At 45.2% G+C, this 22,459-nt stretch overlaps 1 protein-coding gene across 1 annotated transcript in view; it reads left to right on the top strand.

The window, feature by feature from the left end:
* CACHD1 (cache domain containing 1) overlaps positions 1 to 22,459 on the top strand; it is a 355,333-nt gene that overhangs the window by 279,760 nt on the left and 53,114 nt on the right. The window contains exons 10-12 of the mRNA XM_085602381.1: positions 3,216 to 3,365; positions 7,146 to 7,269; positions 17,674 to 17,791. Coding sequence (XP_085458507.1) covers positions 3,216 to 3,365; positions 7,146 to 7,269; positions 17,674 to 17,791 — 392 coding nt within the window. The remainder of the gene's footprint in view (positions 1 to 3,215; positions 3,366 to 7,145; positions 7,270 to 17,673; positions 17,792 to 22,459) is intronic.

Raw genomic sequence — 22,459 nt, 5'->3', positions numbered from 1 at the left:
GGTTGGCACACACACAGTGTGAGATGACAGAGGATGACAAAGGGAGGTAGAGGGAGGGAGACAGAGGGAGGGAGAGAGGGAAAAGGAGGGAGGGAAAAGGAGGGAGGTAGAGGGAGGGAGACGGAGGGAGAGGGAGGGAGGGAAAAGGAGGAAGGAACAGGGAGACAGAGGGAGGGAGCCAAAAGGGGTTGAGACGGAGGGAGAAGGAGACAGAGGGAGGGAGCCAAAAGGGGTTGAGACGGAGGGAGAGGGAGACAGAGGGAGGGAGCCAAAGGGAGGGAGACAGAGGGAGAGAGGGTGACAGAGGGAGGGAAAGGGAGAGAGAGAGAGAGAGGGTGACAGGGAGGGAAAGGGAGGGGGAGGGAGAGAGAGAGGGTGACGGGGAGGGAAAGGGAGGGGGAGGTAGAGAGGGTGACAGAGGGAGGGAAAGGGAGGGGGAGAGAGAGAGGGTGACAGGGAGGGAAAGGGAGGGGGAGGGAGAGAGAGAGGGTGACGGGGAGGGAAAGGGAGGGGGAGGTAGAGAGGGTGACAGAGGGAGGGAAAGGGAGGGGGAAGGAGAGAGAGAGAGAGGGTGACAGGGAGGGAAAGGGAGGGGGGGAGAGAGGGTGACAGAGGGAGGGAAAGGGAGGGGGAGAGAGAGAGAGGGTGACAGAGGGAGGGCAAGGGAGTAGGAGGGGAGAGAGAGAGAGGGAAAGGGAGGGGGAGGGAAAGGGAGGGAGAGAGAGAGAGAGGGTGACCGAGGGAGGGAAAGGGAGGGGGAGGGAGAGGGTGACAGAGGGAGGGAAAGGGAGGGGGAGGGAGAGAGAGAGAGAGAGGGTGACAGGGAGGGAAAGGGAGGGGGAGGGAGAGAGGGTGACAGAGGGAGGGAAAGGGAGGGGGAGGGAGAGAGAGAGAGTGACAGAGGGAGGGAAAGGGAGAAGGAGGGAGTGAGAGAGAGGGTGACAAAGGGAGGGAGAGGGAGAGAGAGGGTGACAGAGGGAGGAAGGGGGGAGAGAGAGGGAGGGAAAGAGAGAGAGAGAGAGGGAGGGAAAGAGAGAGAGCGAGTGTATATGTGTGTATATATATATATATATCGGGTCTGGAGGCTCAGTGGATGTAGGCGTCCGCTGCAGGGACCTGTGTTCAACCTCGTGGTCACAGTTTTTTTGTGGCGTTAGCCCCGCCCCCTCCCCCACTGACCCCGCCCCCACCGGTGCGGCCCTCGGCCACAAACCACACTGTAAATTTGGCCCCCGAGAGAAAGTTTGTGAGTACCCATGCTCTAGACCAAGACCAGCCCTCCATAAATCAGTCTGGGTCTTTCCACCCGAACTCTCAAGCCAGATCCCCTCCAGACTGGAACTTAAGCAACCCAGACCAGCTTCTGGCTGCTTGGGCCTACTCAGTAAGGTGTAGCTTGCGTACTATGTAACTGTGAGCATGGAACCAAAGTCCGGACATACCCATCTCACTTAGAGGGTTTGGCTGCAACAAAGTGACAGAAGGAACACTTGAATTAATCTCAGCAACCTGTACTTGCTTTGGGTTTATTCAGCATGAGATGCTGAGTGTCAGATGCTGTCACCCTGAATGAACATATACTAGATATGCCAAATAGGGGCATATGCTATGTGATCTGCTGTGTGATGTTGTGTAGAAGTGAAGTGGGTTGAACATCAACTAGCAATGGATTAGAAAAGTTGTCACGCATTTTCATAAAGCCATATTCAAAGTGTATTGAGACAGGATCATTCAAAATGGAAATGTCTTCTCTAGGATTAAATCATTGGTATTGTGCAAATCCTGCTATTAGAGTGCACAACTTTGTTTGGTAAGGCAGAGAAAGCTTCATTTAAACCCACTTTCTATTTCCATCAATATTCTATCTGAATTGCACCGTTCAATACTCTAGAAAAACGAACATTTTAAATTGTTTGTAGGATTATTATTTTGCATTGTTTGCTGGACATAGGTACAGGGCATATATTCCTCTGGAAACATTGTGCTGAGTTAATGGTGATTTAAGAAGCACAGAAAGGAGTCTACTGAGAGCTCCAGCGGGATCTCGACTCTACCATGACTTATAAGAAAGAGGAGGCTTATCCTGTCTGTGAGAGAACTGTCTTTCTAGAGACATCTTAAATTGATTGAAGTGATATATAGGTAATTTTTCAGATTTTTCCTGAAGAACAGGAATAAGTGGATCACTTGCAAAATCCAAAATACTAACACAATGTGTGTAACTATGAATCGCTTATGATTTCCCCTTCTGGACAAGTGACTCTTTGAACCCTGTATCGGGGAAGTGACCTATTGAACCCTGCATCAAATTTCCAAAAGGTATCAATATGTTACTGATTGTTAAACAAAAACAAAGTTAGATGATAACCACACTTCTTGTTTACAGTGTTGGTGACCATTAATTTAAGAGCATGTGCCTCCTAGAAACTGCAACTCACCAGGAAATCTTTGTTTTCATTCAAGGAATCTGGCTATTCTAGGAGTTGAGGTCCAAGTTTCATTTAATTGAACCTACTGGACTAATGCACTGATAATGCCCCATTAAAGACAATCATTATCTGTCATTCCCTATTTGTCAGCTCGGTCATACACACATAGCACTTGTCTCATAATTTACGCAACTGCATGTTTGATAACAATCCGATTCCTCTCCAAATCTAGTCACGCTCTGGGGACTAGAGACAATTCGTGGACTTGCTTCACAGAGGCCAACAGAAATTGGAGCTCAAAGGGGCTATCCATTGTAGAAGAAAAACAGTTCTCTACCTATTTCTGCATTGCTAATAGTCACCAACAGTGGGCATTCTAGAATATTCCTTTGTTTGATGATTTCTGCATTTGAGGACTATTGTTATGATTCAATGGATGATGCCTTTGCGTGGGTTTACTTGAACGGGTTGGAGTCCTGCAACTATTGCCCATATCACTCAGTATTCATCTAGGTCTGTCCCCTGTCAAGTTCAACAGAACCTAACCTCCTCTCACTCTGTTGCCCCCCCCCCCCCTTACCGCACACATACCCAATTTATCTAACCCGTTGTCAGTGGCTTTGCAGCCTGAATCTTTTCTGGATTTTCATGCTGTGCATTATTCCGCCATCTAGTGGTTGGGCTCGGAATTGTCTCTAATCCACCACCACATTGTTTGATATGTATGCATATGTACAACATAACCTTTGATTAATATAACAAAGCATCACATTCCTCTGTTCCTAGGTTTGATCATGACCGTCAGTAAGCCATGCTACTTTGGAAATCTTCTGCTGGGAATTGTCGGAGTGGATGTGAATCTTGCTTATATCCTTGAAGATGTTACCTATTACCAAGATTCCTTGGCGTCTTACACCTTTCTCATTGATAACAAAGGTACCGTGATCAAAGACCCTGTGAAAATAATGCCTCTTGTTTTCTGTTTTGTCTGTTCCTTTGAAAGCCATGGATGCCAAGTGTTTTATTTGGCTGCACTGTAGTAGCCTCCTTGTACGTTGCAATGAAAGACGAGTAAGCAGTATTTCAGCACGTTGTGGTGAAAAACCTTCTGGAAATACTGGTAATTCAGGACGAGTCATTGTCCTGAGGTTTTGAATATTAGTTTAATAAACTTGCTTTATATAAACAATAAAACATGTTCTCTAGTCTGTCACATGTAGACCTTGGAAAATATTGGTTTGTTTATCTTGCAAAGATGTAGTTCAGATTTTTGTGATTTTAACTTCAAAATACTCATTCTCTTAAATTTGTGTTCAGACTTTACTTCCGAATCCTTTATTACCAGGATAGAGTGATGTAAACTTGGCTCATCTTCTAGTTGAAATGATGCAGTTTTCCTGTTTTGTGCATTAAGTTAACCTGTTGCCCTCTGCCTGCCTGCACGCATTCCCTGTGTGTACCGGTCACCATCCATTTTCTTTCCTGTCTGCATTCTTTGCCTTTGATATTAAGCATTCTGTTAACGCTGGCAGGTAGTTGTCAGTTCTCCAAAAATATTTTTCACATTGTGGTCTGTTCCTGATCTAATCTACCAATAACAGTCATTACATTACAAATCAATACTGTAGAAGACAACGTGTTTCTCTTCCAACACCTACCTCGATAGGGTGGTACGGTTCACACCTTTGTTAAGCAACTATCTTTATCCTAAAGGAGGATTGTAGTCCTCTCTATTTTGGAGTAAGGAAATTAAAGGAATTCACCTCACTAAGGGGACTTTTTTTTTTTAATCTCACCCCTATTTTCGGCACAGCGTTGATTTCTATTTTCTTTCCCTCAACAGTTTTCAATTTTGTGTGCTTTCCATAAATTTGTCACAGGTAAACTGTTTCAAATTTTCCGTATTACAGATAGTCTCCTTTGAGCTGATATTGCAGCTTGCTACTCAAAGATAGTCATGTGAGCCATTTCAAATCACCTTATTCTCCTCTGTTTACTAAGAATTTGCTTGTATTGATGTGAATAGAATCTTTCTAGTGTGATCTTTCGGTGGGATTTTTTGCTAGAGTTCCTTGAAGCCATGAAGTGCTAATTTAATTTGCTCACTTGTCTACTTTTTGATTGCTTTATCCTCAGGCTCTTTGATTAATTCTGCCAAGCATGGGGCATTAATTTCCTGTGTACATCGATGTGATTTTCAGAACTTTGACAGCTGCTGTGGTGTAGACACAGTTGTTTTCCAGCAACAGTTTTGGGTGATGTTTAGGACCGGTATATGGCTTTCCGCAAGTGTGTTGCAATGCCATGCACAGGGAAGTGGTGTTTGAATGCTGGTGCAAATTTTGCACCACAAGTCAATGTTGCTGCGTACCTTTAGCTGTGAAAGTTTTTTAAAATGGTCCACCATTCGCATTCCCTGATTACTGGCCAGTTTTATTATTACTCTGAATGCTGCCTCTCCCGTTGACTGTTTTTTCTATTTGTGATTTTCTCAACATTGGTCTCCTGTAACGAGACCGTCAAATATGTACATTTCAAATTTTTTTCTGGAATGATTTATTTTGCTGAGTTTTCTGACCATGCCACCTCAGAGATGACCTGAAACATTTTGTTCTTGATTTTTATCATTCCAAGTTATTCTTGGAAGGCCGTAACAGTGCTTACAGCTTCATGATAGCTGTTCCCTTTTCTGGCCAGGATCACTGTCATACTTGTGCAGAATGATGTTAGTTCAAATTTTGGTACTGCCCTGGTTGTACCGGAAGAATAGTCCGAGCCAAGTATATGTGTTCCAACACTTCTTGTTGGAACAGTTTCATCACTTGCACCTTGTGACTGTTCTGCCTCTAAGCGTTCAAGTGTCGACCTATGATTGACTTCGTTATTTTATCCCAAAGTAATGGCAGATTGGCCCTGACAAAGGCCAGTAAGAAATCCTAGAAGTCGCCGATTAAGGGAGTTACCTTTTTAATGGGATGTTCATGGATAGGACGTAGTGCATGAAAACCTGGTCAACTGTTGCTAACTCGGGCCTAAAGCTTCATTCTTGCCCTCCAGGGTAGAAGCACACAGGTTCCAGACATAGTTTCACTTCCTTATGGAGAAGGTCCCGACTTCATAATTTCACAATTAACTAACTTCTGTTCTCCATAAAAGCCTAAAGCATGTAATTGTGTCTACAGGCCCTTCTAAGTTCTGTCCAAGACCATTGCTTCATCTTCGTTTTGTAAAACATGGAACATTCTTGGGAACTAATCTCAGGGGTGAAATAATTGGCAACCTCTGGTATTCCTGCAATGTATAATGTAAATTGATTGAATTGGGTAGGTGCTAATAAGCACCTTCTTTTACCAATCGGTGTCACCATTTCTGTGTATGTAAATTCCACTCGGGTGTTTTATCTGGATGCCGCTTTCAAGAAATTGTAGACCCTTATCCTACCAAAAGCACCAGTTTCTAATCCGAGCAGGTTTCTGCCGACATAGGGCGTAAACTCATTAAAAACCCAAAGAGGCCCCCCTTTCTTCTGTATCCTATATTTTATCATCCATTTGATAGTCAAACAGTTGTCAATTGTAGATTTCACTTGCCTGCATTTGTCTGGTTCATTGCAAATGCAAGTGTCATTCAGTGATCCCTTTTTATTTCGAGGCCAGATGTTTCCATCACTGCACATGCCAGGTATCCTATCCCGCTGGTGACTTTGTCCAGAGTGCAGAGTGTTTGTAAGACGCCTTGTCCGTTTTGATTTCTTCTGCTGGTTTTTATCACCGCTTCTCAGGTAACTGTGTTCATTCATAGCTGTTTGGGCTCCTTCCCTTGGTTTTGGTGATGCAAGGAGAGGAGGGCAGTTAGGTGTATGAGTGAACCCGTCTGCTTGAGAAGTCTGAGGGAGCTTTGCAGCAGAATTAAGGCATTATTTAGGTCTCGCCTGACCCAGCACATGCGCTAGTCTGGCGAGACTTATTGAGAGGGCTCCAAAAAGTGCTACCAGGCCAGCCTAGAGCTACAGTACATGTGTGCGGGCGCGCGCGCCGCACTTTACCGTGATTACTTTCACTTTCGCGGCCCAACGGCCGCTTTGATCGCGATCATTTTCACTTTCATGGCCGCTTGGCATAGCCAATAGGTCTCGCTTTTGGGACCTTATAAGTATTTAGTTATGCGACTGTTGCATGGCTAAACACTTATAAGGTCCCGAAGGCGACACCTATTGGCTATGCCAATGCTTCTTTCACCCAGTTTATAATGTAAAGTTTGTTCTGTCTCCTTGGTTTGGGTGGAAGGGGTGCCCTACGGGAAGTAACTGCTATCAATTAACCCCCCGCCCCCTGTTATCTGCTCTGCGGTTTGATCCCATCACTGTAAAAGCGTATTTAACAGCCTTTATTGCTCGAAATTTTGAGTAATAACGCTTACGTATTGTACATATAATGGCAGCATTCGTTTTTCAACTACCCTGTGTAACAATGACCGGTATTTAATACCTTGACCACTGTTGTATAAATTAATCGCAAATGTGCAGCCAATACATGATTGACTTTTGTTTTCCAGTATATTATAGTATGCACTGAAACTCGGATGGTCGATGTATTTCTGCATAAAACAATATAGAAATAATAAATCTATTCTGCATCATTTTATTCCTATGTCCAAGAGAGGCTATGGTAAAAGCTGTCTTAAAATGTACTGCATTATTTCTTAAATTATTTCCAGGGTACACGTTAATGCATCCATCCCTTGCTCGACCCTACCTGTTGTATGAGCCACCGCTGCATACGGATATCATACATTATGAGAACATTCCAAAATTTGAACTGGTTCGACAAAACATCCTTGGGTAAGCAAACAACTGGTAATTACTAATTTTCTTAATGCAACTCTGTTTTGAGTGACAATTGATACCTTAAAGAAGTATATGGTGAGCTAGTCATTCATAAGTCAAGTTTCGGATACCATTAGCGTTGTGTATCAGAGCACCTGATGCTTACAATAGCCTTATAGCCCGCTGTAGCAGGTAATACCGCCCATTGAAGTCCTGCTCCAGCAACAAGGGAACGTGCCTTTAATGGCCTGTTTAGCCCAGCTACGGCTGGCTATAAATCTATTAGAACATTCCGCCACTAGCGGGCAGAATGTTCTAACAAATAAAAGAAAGGCCTCGGTGAGCTCGAGGGGATTTAAATCCCCTCGGGCTCCATGAGGCTTTTTTTCCCCAGCAACAGCTGTGAATGACAACATTGGAATGTTGGCGCTACCGGCTTTAACTATTAGAAGCCCGGAGCACTCCATTGTCTTCAGTGGAGTTCCGAACATTCTAATGTTCAAATAGAAAATAAACTGTTCTATGGTGTTATCTTCTGCCAGTCAACTGTATTTGTTTTAGGGGTTTTGACATGCCTAAAAGAGACTTGCGGGGTCAGCGTGTTTCCTCTTGTGGTCCATGCTGCTCCTTTCAACCCATCCATTTATGGATAAAGCAGTCCAGCGATATTCCCATTGCAGGTCTATTATTATTATTATTGTAATCAGATTAGCTCCATATCTCCCAAAGAAGCTCAACCGCAGGTCTCATGGACTGTTGCTGTGGTGCAGTCTTGCTGTTTTAACTCCCCTAAAAATCCTCTACTCTGCCATTTCCTTTCTATCCAAACAGTGAGGTTTGTTTCTTTTGTCTTCTGCACCTCAAACTCTGACCTCCCCCTCCTCGCTGCACAGTGGTATAGTAAGAAGATAGGGCACGTGCAATGCATCTTAGCGCCCAGAAGCTAGTAAGGCTCACCAACATCTGCATTTGGATCCGAATGGAAAAAAATATATATATATATATTTTTTTTATATGTTTCTATTCAAAGCATAACAAAGTGACTCGCTTTCCAGTGCTGTGCAAAACATTACAAGAATAAGTAGCAAAGGGGCACTCACTAAATAAAACTGCATGATTTGTATTTTGGAATAGCTGTAAGCACGGGAGATTACCATGTTTTTTTCCAAGAGATTAATCCTGTCTGTGCCATCTTCTTTCTCTCTTTTTTTTTTATATACAATGTTATTGTTATTTTGGATGACAAAAACAGTTAAACACATGTCAGAATTAATCAATAGTATATACAGCTGGTACAGCGAGACATACATCAGTGCACCATTAGGTATATCACGGTGGGCGGTCTGCGTACCCACTACAGTCCATGGGTCCGTGGTATGTAGTTCGTCCATTGACCAGTTCTTTATTTTGGGTCGCATCAGCCACTCATTTCTGATAATGAGTCTGCTAGTGGGGGTTCACAAATGTTTCCGCGGTAGGCATTCCAACCTCCCCATATCCGCGACAATTTGTTAGGACAGCCCCTATATATATAGACCGATTTCTCTGTGATCATGGCCCCATCCATATCTCTGCACCACTGGTGTAGGGTAGGCATCTGGTGGCCTCCCCAACTCTGTGCTATATTACGTTTTGCTACTGTCATGCCCATTGTCACCCAGTCCTGTGCTGTGTGGTTGAGGTCCGTGTGTTCCCACACATTAAGGAGGCATCTCTTACCATCTTTTATGTCCGTGAACCACACATTCATCTGTCTCCCCTTATCCGGGAAATCGTCCGCTTTGGTAGATTTTCAGGGCTAGGTATTAACTGGCACAAATCGATCATATTCCCGCTTACGGCATGCACAGCCCAATGGGAATGTGAATTTCCTCTCGAATGGTGCCATGACTCGGTAAAGTATCTGGGTATACATATTCATCTGGACACCACGCAAATCATCCGCTTAAATTACGGACAGACTTTTCAAAAGTTGGAGGAACAGGTCGACAGATGGCTGAGATTGCTGCTGTCTCTGGCTAGCCGGGTGGCTATATTGAAAATGTTGGTCCTTCCTAAATTTTTATACCTCTTTAATAACATCCAGATCCCCCTTTCTGATGGCTTCTTCCACACTTTGCAGACACTCATGACCCGACTGATATGGGGCGGGAGGAGATTGCGTGTGCGCCGGTCTATAATGACTCTACCGTACGACAGGGGCGGGTTCAATGTGCCGGACTTCCAACTATATTATTTAGTAGCACAATGCCACTATGCGTTCACTTGGTTCCATCCAGATGCACACATACCCTTTCTACGGCCGGAGGCAGACCTGGTTCTCCCTAACAAATTGTGCGAGGTGCTGCCGGGTTTTTTCCCACAAGACAGACATGACATACAAACAGTGTCCACAACTGCCTGGGCGTGAGGTAAGTTGAAAAAGCGCACAGGCGCCACACAACTATATTCCTCCCCCATGCCCTTACCCAATGCCAGATGGTTCCCAATCACTGTAGAGAGGCTGGTACAGAACACGCTGTCCACATTAGATATCGCAAAAGTGGGGGATCTCTTCCCGGGGGGCCATATTTTCTCGATAGATGAGGACACCAGGTTCACTGATTGTAACTTCATGACGCGATTCCTCCTGAGCCGCATGAAATTCTCACTGCGTGCTGCTCTCCCCACTTACCCTGTTGAGCCTGACTCTTTCCCTCCACTCACACTGGTGTTGGAAACCCCTGGCAGCACACGCCTCATTTCTAAAATGTACAAAGCCTTCGCTGGGATGCTGCCTGTGGATGACTCTAGCCCCAGACAGGCCTGGGAGGCAGACAAGGGTTGCACCATCACGGATGTACAATGGGCCAAATGCTCCGAGGCCACCAAGGACATTTCACTTAACAGCCGCCATAAGTGGCTGCACTTTAAATTTCTCCGCCGCGCTTACTTTACACCAGCCTTGGCACATAGGATAGACGCCGAAAGACCACACACCTGTTTGAAATGCACTGCACCACACGCTGATTTTATACATCTCGCATGGTTCTGTCCCCGCTTGCAGTCCTATTGGTCTGCGGTACATGTGACTCTGGGGAAGATAATCGGCCTTCCAATGGTCCCCATTCCTGAAATAGCTCTTTTAGAGTACACTGTACAGATTCCCAAGAAAGTCAGGAAACTAGCATCATTGGGGCTACTATTAGCCAAAAGAGAGGTTGCCATTCACTGGGGCAGGAAGTCCACTCCTAAGCTATAAGATTGGCTGGGGAGTCTGGCACACTGCAACACCAATGCTGAGATATACGCCAGTCTTACGCCACCGACGTCACGCCCAAGGAAATTTGGGGACCACTGAGGACGTACTTTGAGGCCACCAAGCGAGCCTCTACTACACAGGCAAATGATGGGATAGTACCTGAGGGAGTGGGCTGAGGGGATGCTTTCTGAGCCCCGGTTCTCCTTTTCAGCGCGGCATGTTCTGCTTGAGCCGTGCTCCATTAGCTACACATGGGTTGTACTGCTGATCGGGAAGCCCAATCTCTGGGAATGGGATTGTGGGAGGAGGTGGGGGGGTTGTGCTGGGTGGGCCTGGGTACCGGCCTGGACCTCCGTGTAGACCACTATAATAACCACCACTGTGTATGTATCTGTCAGGTACGACTTGATTGGCTTGTAAAGTGACTATCTGCAATGCAATGTGACTATTATTCTTTATCTGAAAAATCAAGTGTGTTAAAAAAAAAAGGCATCTCTTTGGTTCAGGGAGAAGAGTGACCATCGCGACCTGCGAAAATGTGCATTCCAGTAACCCGCAATCCTGGGGCATAGCTAAATGGTGTGGAAGAATGTACCTGGTGTGCCCCATTGTCTGAGGCATAGTGAAGTGCGTGTCCTATGATTTTTGTGTAGAAGTGTTCTAGTGTAATAAGTGAGGTGTAAGATTTTCAATTGCACCAGCTTGAGCCTGGACGGTATAGCGGCCTCCCTAGGAGACACTAGTGCCTCTTGCCAGTCGGCATCATCCAGTTCACCCACATCTCATTCCCATTTGGTTTTGAGGGCTGTAGTGGGATCTGGGTGGTTGTTTATTAATTTCCGATATGTCTGAGAAATGGCCTTCTTTGTGAGATGGTCTGTGAGGAGTCTATCTTCCAGTGGGGAAGATTCCGCCAGCCTTGTACCTTGGGGAAGGAGCGTTATGAGTGCATGTCTGATCTGGGTATATCGGAATATTTCGGTGGGAGCCAGACCGTACGTGGTCCGTAACTGGGCGAACTGGACCATCTCCCCTTTTTTCCAAAGATCTCCTACCCCGAAGATGCCTACCAGGTCCCACTGCCTAAAACCTTTTGTGTTACGCAGTGTGCCAAGTTTTTTGGAGTCCCAGAGTGGCATGGCCTGTGTCGTTACACCCTCCCACCCCACCGCTTGTTGCGCCTCAAACCATATTTTGACAGTGTGTTCTGTTGGACCAGTAAGTGTACCTTTCCTAGCCTTGTTATAGAGTACCCCCATGATCCCTGCCGTGACTAGGAGATGCCTATCCATGTGATATGCAGGGTCATCCTGGGAGATATGTAGCCACTGGTTAATAACAAAAAGCTGCGAGGCCCAGTAGTATAATTTGATATCAGTGAGGGCAATGCCGCCGTCGTACCAAGTTCTCGTGAGTTAGTGGAGGGCTATGCGCGGTGCCCTGCCATCCCATAATAGAGTGGTCACTACGGTGTTTGTCTGTAAAGTATTTGGGGTGGATCGGAAATGGTGTATTTTCTAGTACATATAAGAATCTGGGGAGCGCCATCATCTTTTAGAGGGCTGCTCTTCCTAGTAATGTTAACGGGAGGGAACGCCAGTGTTGAACATCATGGCGGAATCGTCTCATGGGCTCAGTAAGATTTTTAGCAATGAATCGGGTCATGTTGTGTGTGATATACATCCCTAAATATTTAAATTCCTCCTCAACTATTTGTACGTCACATCCCGTGGAAGTCTTGGCCGGGAGCCGTGCAGTATGTAAAAAAGCGATTTTGCCCAATTAATGGTATATCCCGATACCCTCCCATATGAGGCACAGATATCCAGTAGGCTATTGAGGGAACATGCTGGAGATGTAAGATATAACAGTATATCGTCCGCATAAAGTGAAATGCGGTACTCCCAGTCCACTGCCCATTTTAAACCGCGTATGACCGGGTCCTGACGTACCCACGCTGCGAGCGGCTCCAGCACAAGAGCGAAGAGTAGTGGTGACAGGGGACAGCCTTGTCTCGTTCATCTACCCAACCTGAAATCTGCTGAATGTCTGTTAGCGACCACCTGAGCCAGTGGCTGCATATAGAGTAGTTGGATCCAGGCACAGAACTTTGGACCGAATCCCAAGTGTCTAAGGACCGCAAACAAGAAAGGCCACTCAACAAGGTTGAACGCCATTCGTGCGTCCAATGACAGGATTACTGCATCTTCCTCTATAGTAGATTTGCGAGCTATGACTTCATTCAGTCACTGCAGGTCAAGTGCCGTAGTGCGATTCGACATAAAGCCTTATTGGTCCGGGTGGTTCACTTTGGCCAGGTATGGCTGAAGTCGCATAGCAAGTGCCTTTGCCAGTATTTTTGCCTCTGCATTAATGAGGGAAATCGGTCTATAGGACGCGCACTCGTGCGGTGGCTTGCCGGACTTATGAATTGCCACTATTGTGGCCAGACGCTGGTCCTGTGGTAGGATCCCGCGATCCAGACTGTCCTTATACATATTAAGTAAATGTGGTGTGATATGTGGTGCCGCTCGTTTCTAGAATTCTACTGGAATTCCAATGGGTCCTAATGCTTTCCCCGTGTGTAGTGCCCCTATTGCGAGCTCAAGGTCTTCTGTATTTAAGTCCCTATCTAGAGTTTCGGCCACCTCAGCAGATAGAGTGGGCATTCTTATGTCTTTGAGGAATTCTAGATTTTCTTCCACTGTGGTGGTTGCTGTTGGGGTGTATACTTTTTTAAAGTGGAACGCTAAAGCTTCTGTTATTTGTTGGGGTTCTGCTGTTAATCCGCCCCCTTCAAGCTGAAGCTGTGCCACCCATTTACTAACTCGTTCTTTTTTATCTAGCCACGCCAGGAGTTTCCCTGCCTTATCTCCTTGTTCGTATATGGTGTGCTGAGTTTTGTTATGCTTAGCTTTTGCCTCTTCCCATGTATAGGCCCTGTATTCTTGTTGTGCTAGGTGTAACCTGTGTGTTGTGTCTTCATCTGGGTTTACAGTGCGAGTAATTTCTGCCCAGGACATGTTTTGCTCTAAGCTGTCGATGTGCTGTTGCTGTGTTCGTTTATGTCCCGTTATCTAAGAAATTGCTTGCCCCCTGAGAACCGTCTGGTAAGCCTCCCGTAAGGTCGCATGGGACTGCACTGAGTGTTTGTTTTCCTCAAAGTAGCTCACTCTCGTTTTTAGGAGGTCCTTGCTGATTTAGCCGTTTTTGAGATAGCTAGGGTGAAGCGGAAACAATGTACGTCGTCTTGGGGTGGAGGCGGTGTATGTAATGAATACTGGTGAATGGTATGAGATACCCCTGGGCAGGTGCGTGATCTCCGCCACTCCCACCAATCCGGTCGCCAGCGTAAAAATATAATCTAGTCTAGAAAGGCTGTTGTGGACTCCCGAATGGAATGTATACTGTTTTTCGTTGGGAACCTCTGCCTCCATACGTCTGTTAGGCCCATGGCCTCCACTAATTCTGCCAATTTGCGGTTTATACTGCTGTGGTCTTTAGGGTTTTTTCTGTCCATCATAGTGTTAAAGTCGCCCCCTATTATTAGTTCCCTGTGTGGGGGGGTTAATAAGAATTTCCCCAACGCTGAGAAGGTGACTTGGTGCAGTGTCGGTGGAACATAAACAGTCACTATGTTATAGATTTTGCCGTCCCATTGGCACGTTATTGCTGCAAATTGTCTCTGATCATCCTTCCGGGACCCAGTAACTATCAGGGGGAAGCTTGTATTGATCAATATTCCCATGCCTCTTGACCCAGAGGTAAAGTCAGAGTGTACCACCATCTTGAATCCCCATCTATTTAAGGCTTTACTGGCGGTTCTGGTTAAGTGGGATTCCTGTAAAAGTGCCACCGCAGGTCCTTTGCGCCCCAGATATTGCAAAACCAACCCTCGTTTAATTTTACCTCCAAGGCCATTCACATTTCATGATATTATTTTAAATGGGAGGTGCGTAGAATCGAGGACCTCAAGATGGGCCCCTATGCTGTCATTTATGCTATATGAGTGTGTGGTAGCCATCGTCTATCTAAGGTGTGTATTGCCTTGTCATCTTATAGTCCACCGTGTCGCCGCTGTACCCTTAATATACATGTGTACCATGTGCCATAGTAAAAACTAAAACTAAACAACCAAATTCTCCCTTTAACTGTAGTCTTCCCCCCACCCTGCCTCTCTGCCTTGTGGATCTAAAACTATCCGCCACCCCAACTCAGCAGAGCGCTTTGTTTCTGAAACTGTGTACTTGCGTAAAGGGGGGGGGGAGAAGTATCACTCCGTGTCTCTTATCCATTCCCTCTCTCGTTCGTAGTCCAGTGCCACCCATCCGTGTGTCAACCTGACACTGTACATATCCCGAGCGTCATCGAGGGTGCTGCAATAGTCCGGTCCCGGCCTCCCGCTGAATCCCGGAGCACAGCCCAGCCGGGTCAATTAGAGGTCCTGGTCTGGCTTCCTTGCTGTCTTCTTGAAACAGTCTCATCGGCCCATTACCGTTCTGTGTGGTGGACAAGTATTGTACCGTAGAGGTATAGGTGTGGCCCATCTCGGCGTTAGTCTGAGTTGTCAGCCTCCTTTCGTTTAGTGCCCGACTGTGTTCCTGTGTCTTGCATTTCGACCGTGGCTGATTTGGTTAAGTGCCGCTGCCTTTTCGGTCCCTGTATGCCGGGTCGTGTAGCCGGTTGCCAACCCTCCAGCCACTCTTGAGCCTCTTCCGGTGTAGCGAAGAACCAGCTCTTCACTTCTGCTTCTACCTGCAACTTTGCTGGAAAAAGCATTGCGTACTCAAGTTCTCTGTTACGTAGTTCCTTTTTGACCTCTAGGAAGTTACGGCGCTGCTTCGACACAGCAGCTGTATAGTCCGGGTAGAGGGTCACGTTACAATTATCAACCTTAAGTGGAGGGGCAATCCGAGCCGCCTGAAGGATCGTGTCTCGGTCTCTGAAGTTGAATATGCGTGCCAGTATAGGTCGCGGTGGGGACCCTGGTTTGGGTCTGCCCCCCCGGTACTCTATGTGCTCTCTCCACTGAGAAGAAGCGTGACAAACCGCGTGGCGGTAGTTGTGTTTGCACGAGGTCTTCCACGAAGAGGTCCAGGGCTGGCCCCTTGATGCTTTCCGGAACACCTACCAGGCGAATGTTATTGCGTCTCGAGCGGCCCTCCTGATCCTCGAGTTTGTCAGCCATGTGCCTGACCGCCTGCTCCAGTTGGGAGACCTGCTGCTGGAACGTTGCTGTATCCGTCGAGAGTGTGGCTGTAGTGGTTTCCACCTCTGTTAGTCTAGTATTTATTTTTTAAATATTCACACGCAGCAAGGATACATCAGTTGAGATTGAGCCAATGGAGGTTTGCATCTGTTGCAGGTCGCCATGACATCCTTCAGTGTTATTTCATTTGGCTTGGCAGTCTTTGGGTCCACTCCATCGGTCGCCTGTTGGGAGGGCACGTCTGGTTGCTCCTTAAGGTAGGTGTATTTGTCTTATTTGTTGCTCTGCACACCGCGCTGCCCCCTGCCCCCATGATAAATGAGGCTGAGAGCGCAGCAGATTGGCGCCAGGGAGCCAGTAGTCACCGCCGCCTGCCAATGGGGACAGATTCTCCCTTGTGGCTTGTCTGTTTTCCTGCTCCCTGGTAGCACCTTAGGAGGATCTGGCTGCAGCAGAGAGGCTTCACCAGGGGGCACCGCGCTAGTCAGTTTTTGCCAGAACACCCTCCTGTAGACTGAGAGCTTCACTCCGGTCTATTTTGGTTCTGCAGTTAGCCAGCATGATCCGTGAAGCAATACTCGGCTCTTAAAGCCTCAATGACGGATCTGTCTCTAGTAACTGCCAAGCGGGAACCCCGGTCAGCCGAGGCTCCGCCGATCGCGAAGCCTGCGCGCTAGGGAGGACGGTATTATTCTACGTAGCGGGGGGTCGCAACAACTACATCGGACTGGATTGATGATGCCTCCAGGATATACTCACACCTCTGGCCTTGAATAAAGACACGGGGCCCCAGACCCGCGCTCCTCTAGTGCTCACTGCCGCCGCCGCCCTCGTCACTCTCAGACTCCGCCTCACGCGAGGACCCCGGCTCGATCGTAGCTCGTGGGCCGCTGCTTCGCCTCCCGGCGTCACTCGGTCACAACAGCACTATCAGGGCGTGGACCCACCGTGTTGCACTCACCCTGTTCACTGGAGTAAATGCAGGCGAGTAAGTGTTCTGGGTAGCCGGATATGTGTCAGGATTTTGGGGAAATGTTGAGACGTTTGCCGAAGCTGACTTAGGCTTCCAGCATTTTTTTTGGGCGGTCGGTAGCCATGCCACCCGCCATCTTCTTTCTCATTGTACCAAAGTGTTTCAAAACATTCTGTTTTGCAGCATGAATCTTTTCTGGATTCACATGCTGTGCATTATTCCGCCATCTAGTGATGGGTCCGGAATTGTAGTATTTCTTTCCTTTTTTTTTTTTTTCTTTTTCTTACCATAATTTTGTGTTGGCTATCAACTTTTCTGTGATTCCTTAAAATGTTGTTTTATTTTTCAAGTTTCATTCAGGGTATTGTGTGTTGGTTTCTGACTGTGAATGAGTGGTGCTTCCTGTTCAGTAGATGGAATTCTTTTGCATTCCGTTCTCCACCACAAACCTGGCAGCTTCGCTTTTTGTTGCTTTTTTGTGCTCTGCCTTTGTCCCAAAATACCTTACTAACCTTTGTTCTTCTGGTGCTGCACTGTGCCCATTCCAGCAGTGTATACCCACCTGGCTTCAAACATATTTTCTGTCTTTTTTTAGTGGCCATCCACACCCCACCTAGCCCCACATCATCCAACTAGAGATGTTATGTATATCTTTATTGCCAATCTGCATTTTGTTTTCAAGTTTTGGCTACTGAACTCTGCAGTAGATACAATTAAGATGTTGCAGAAGGAAGGCTATATTGGCCCTTTATCAGCTGAAATTGTCTGCATGTGTAAAACAATATTTTCAAAACGTGATTGGATGATACTGGACTCAAATAGAACAGGATTACTGAAATGTAGAATGTTCGTTAGACTATTACAGAACATTTTTTCTGCAGCATATTCAGTAGGTGCCAGTTGTGTCGTATGAATCATTTTCATTTGTCTTTTATGATATGTATGGCTTTGTATTTATTATTCGATATTTCTTTTTTCTTTTTCTTGCCAATATAGCCTCCCTCTCGGAAGTCAAGTCATTGCGGTGCCTGTCAATTCTTCACTCTCCTGGCACGTGAACAAATTGAGGGAAACTGGCAAGGAAGCCTACAACGTTAGCTATGCCTGGAAACTGGTAAATTACAAACATGAATTATTCTGCTTTAGTTCCTTTGATGACAGAGTAAATGCCAAGTGTACTTAAAAATCCTTTATTGATGTTTAAGAAGTTATGTGTTGTATGAGTATTTACAGATTAATTCCCACATAATTATTATAATATTCATTACTGAAAGATCAGTAATGCCTACTTTGGCTTCATGTAATCCAGTTGTCTTTAAACATATTGCACTGCTATGGGCATCAATAGTGATCAAGATGTTTTTTATTTATTTTGTTTATCCGTCAGTTCCTCGGCTTCGCTTTAAAGAGATTGCAGTGCCAAGTAATCCCACTGGTTGCCTTACTTAGATTGCATGTTTCACTTTTGGCTCCAGTTGGCCTGTGAGTTTTTTCCAAGGGTAAAACATTTCATTTGTATTATAATGACTAGTAATGTCTTTAGATCATTTTCAAATTACAGGCCATTTTTGGCAGAACAGTCCTCTTTCTGGTAGTAGAGTTTATGTCCACTTGGTAATGTGTTCTTCATGATCTAGTCCAGTCTACAGGCAAGAATGCTCTGACCAAGTGCCTCCCACAATAGTGCCAACTTTATCACTTGCAGGATCAAACCTAGGGAATAACAGGGAGCACTTTAAAATCCAAGACCCTTTGGCCAACCTGAGAGCCCGAAACCGGTTTCATTATCAATATATAAACGTATACGTGTACAGAGAGTGGCATCACACCAATAAAAATTCTGTTCTGACCTAGTTATACCACATCAAATGTCTAACATGTAACTTTTTCAGTTCAGGTCCACACGTTGCCAAAACCCTTGAATAAATGGTCCTAGTGTGTAGGGGATAACGTTTTATAAAGTTCATTCCTGTGTCATAGACCTGTATATGCAGTTTATGAAGCAATGTAAATTTAACTGTGATGAGAAGATATGCAAGAATATGATTTAAAATGTTAATTGTAAAATTAAATGGAAATGAAATCACAACAGGTTAGGCTTGTGTGCAAACTTAAAAATCCAAGAAAATAGACATAGATTCCTACTTAAGAAACAGCACGAGGTGTTCCAGACCGATTTTGACCCATGAACTGCCCGCCTCAATTTCAAATACCTTTAAAATGTTTGATCTGGTGTCTTGTGGATAGATGAACTATATTAACAAGTGTGTTTTACTCTCGTCTGAGAGTGAATTACCTATGACTGTTTCCGAACTGTTCAACAGACCTGATCATTAGCTTTAGGTAAAGGCAGAGTCCGTTTGGTAAGATTCTGGTCACAACGTTGCATCTTTCAAATCTCTTCTCATGTTAACTTTGGCTTCATGGATTTGACATTCATTGTCACTAAGACTCCAGCATGAAGTATTTAGGGAACTCTTCAGTGTGCGGGACTCATTTTTATATTGCAGTATTCATCTGAGAAGTGGAAGTAATACTTTGCCAGTGCAATCAGTGCAACAGTAATGATACAGTGACCAGATCTCCCTGTGTGTGACAATTATTTATTTTCTTAAGTGGTTTGCTATGTACCTCTTAATTTGAGCAGAAAACTAATTTTGTTAAAGTTTCTGTTCTGGTCAGGGCTAATGTTTTGAATTCCTATCTAATAATTTTTGGATCATGGTTGTTTTAGGAGAGAATATTTCACCCCCTGCTCCAAGTCTTCCTTTTTTGTTTTTGCTCCGCCACACATACTTAATAGATTGATATTGTTTTAATAAATGCAGGATACTTTATCTTGGCCTACTGCAGTGAATGAAATAGAGTTGGTTACCACAAAGGGTCCCTCGGATTCTTACTTTGCCAAGAATAATTGGCAAAATACTATGTCAACAAAAGTAGCAAAGTGCCGGTGGCTCATTTCACTGCATTGGCGTAAACATAACCCAGAGTATTATGTTTAGAGTCCTTAGAAAGTTGATTTAAGAGATTTGATCAGTCAGCCTGTGCACATGTATCGTCGTAGCTTGTAAAGTGCTTGATTTGGAAGCAGCAAAAAAATGAATTCTTAATGCTGTGGTCTTGTGAACTGTTTTTCAAGTTTGCTGACTGATGTCTACATTTAGCAGGTTTTTAACCCCTTGCATGCCCGCCCCTTTCCCCGCCCAGTGCCGCGCCTTCCATTAGCGGGCGGAGTTCATGACGAGCTGGACTCGTCATGGGCACAGCGCCACCGCAGCCCATGACGAGTTCAGCTCGTCATGGGCACTGAAGGGGTTAAAATATCTGTTCTGTTTTCAATGCACTTGGCTTTTTTCCCATTAAGCCACACAAGCTTAAGCTACACCTAAACCCCTTCTGCGTACTGATCTGCTAATTTTATATTTTGTACCAAATTTACATTGACATACAAACTACAACCTGGGTGAAATAACACGTCAAAGCATACTATGTTTCTACTTTGTCGGTTTTGACTAGATAGTGTTTCACTCTCAATGTTGTTGTCTCTTTCTTATTCTTAGAAAGTGATTCCTCAAACAGCTGTGACTTGCTATTCATTTTCTCTGATTGGTTTCTCTTTTTCATATCCACATATTTATCACTTTCTGCTCCGTATGGAAAAGTTTGCTGTAACCTGACCCTCCTCACACCAATCAGATGTACTTTATAACATTGAGTTCAGTGTGCCCAACTTACAGTTCTCAGTCTCCCAGTTCTGGGTTTATCTTAGCTCAAATCGTTTACTGATATTTACTTCTTGTAAATAATCTATTCTGCACATAATTTCCTTAGTCTTTTCCTTGACATCACTGACCTTATTCTAGTAGTGCCTCCTTTGCTTTGAACTGCACAGTTATTCTTAGATCTAGCTTTCTTTTTTCTTTCCCCCTTTTCACTCCCGCTTTACCTCTTACCTTCACACCTTCAATTCTCCTAGCTTCTATTCCACTATTTTTCCTTTTCTCCCACTTCCTCTTTTTTCTTTCAGCTTCTCCTTTTCTCATTCACATTCACCTTTTTCCACTTACCTTCCTGGTTCCCTTTACTTTTGCTTGAGATTCTGTAGAAGATCAGATGCTCTGAATGTCATGTTTCCATTGGGTGAAGATCTCTGAACACAAGTTATATTAAGCTATCCTTTTGGATTGCAAAGTGTCCTCATTGCACAAGCTCAATTAACGTGATCGAATTGTCCTGGCATGAATAGGGATTTACTTCTTTCCACCATTCTAGGAAGTATTTCTGGACACACGGTCTCCTACCGTTATCATGACTATTGTTTAGAAGTGTAAACCTTTTCTGGATTCACATGCTTTGTATTGTTCTGCCATTTAGTCTCTGGGTCCGGAATTGTCTTTTTGTAGTCTCTTTCCTTTTTTTCATCTTTTCTCGCATGGGCGTCAACTACAACGTGCACCCTTGAAGCTCCTTGATGTAGTCGTCATCTTCTGATTCTTTTTTTTCTGCCGTTCGGTCTGGAAGCAAGGAAGAGCGCTAGGGACTAGAGTGAAAAGAAGCTGCATTGCAGATATTCTGTCAAACTGTCAAACAATAGGAACTGCAACAACTTCATTGGCTAGGGAAAAGAACACCAAAAAATGCTGAGAAATACCGAAGACGCGGGGAACCCTACACAGATTGAGAACACGTGGGTCGGTGAATGAGAAAGGGGTAGGAAACGCACCTTATTTAGATTTTGCCAAAAGTATGCACAAAAGGACAACCACAAGGTATGCAAGGAGTGCCTCCTGGGAGACCGTAGTGTGGAGCATTACGCCAGCTGCACAGAATTATTGCTATACACTATCATGGCAAAACATAAGCAGAGTTGGGTACACTAGATGTGACAACCTCACAGGGAAAGAGGGATTCTTAAGGGATGTCGAGTAAGCAAGAAGATCTTGTCAAAGAGACTAAAGAGCCCCAGGGAGAAGAGCAACAGCTTGAGGAGCTATTCAAGATCCAGCCATATAAGAGGCATAAGAAAATGTCAAGCAAAGAAATACTGGAAGGGCGCCCAGCGGCCGAGCCGAAGAGTTCGGACTCGAAGCATGCAAAGAAGGCAAGACAAGACTGATTCCAGAAGGCAAGACCAAGAAAGCCCCACAGGTCCAAGACAAAGGACACTGCTAGAGGCAAACTCTCACAACCAGCCTCGACCAAGAAAGAAGTTCAAAGCCATGAGACGGATAAGACCAAATCGCAGAAGACTAGCTCGATGCCGAAACTGGAGACTGTCTAAACCTTGCCGCAGAGGACCTGCTCGATACTATCAACCAAACTGGCTGCACAATGACTCTGAAAAACAGCTCAACACTGACAAGTGCTTCAACATTGCATAGACATCTAAGAAGAGAACTGAGTAAACAAAACTGAACATTGAATAAAGATAAATAGAAGTAGAGAGGAAAAGGAGGCGCCTCAAGGCAGAACTAGGTGCCCTTACTCGTAAGAAGAGAGAGACAATTCTCTAAGGGGCTACAGGATACAATGCAGACGAACAGATGAAGGAGGAAGTAGAAGAACTGGAACCTCCACAGACTCCAGTGTCACAGGAGGAGGTAGAAGAAGACATGTATGAAATGGAAGAAGAGGACCAACAGTTCCAGGACCACCGATCATCGCAAACAGGAGAATCTATAGAGGACTAGCAATACATTTACACCAACTCGCCAGATGAAGGGGTGGACCCTGGCCACCAGATGGCATCACTGCACACAACCCGAGCATAGAAAGGGCA

Source organism: Triturus cristatus, chromosome 4_2 (genome assembly GCF_964204655.1).
Source record: "Triturus cristatus chromosome 4_2, aTriCri1.1, whole genome shotgun sequence".
In the NCBI taxonomy this organism is placed as follows: domain Eukaryota; kingdom Metazoa; phylum Chordata; class Amphibia; order Caudata; family Salamandridae; genus Triturus; species Triturus cristatus.
Note: the sequence above shows the minus strand (reverse complement) of the source record. Positions and strands in the feature narration are given on the sequence as shown.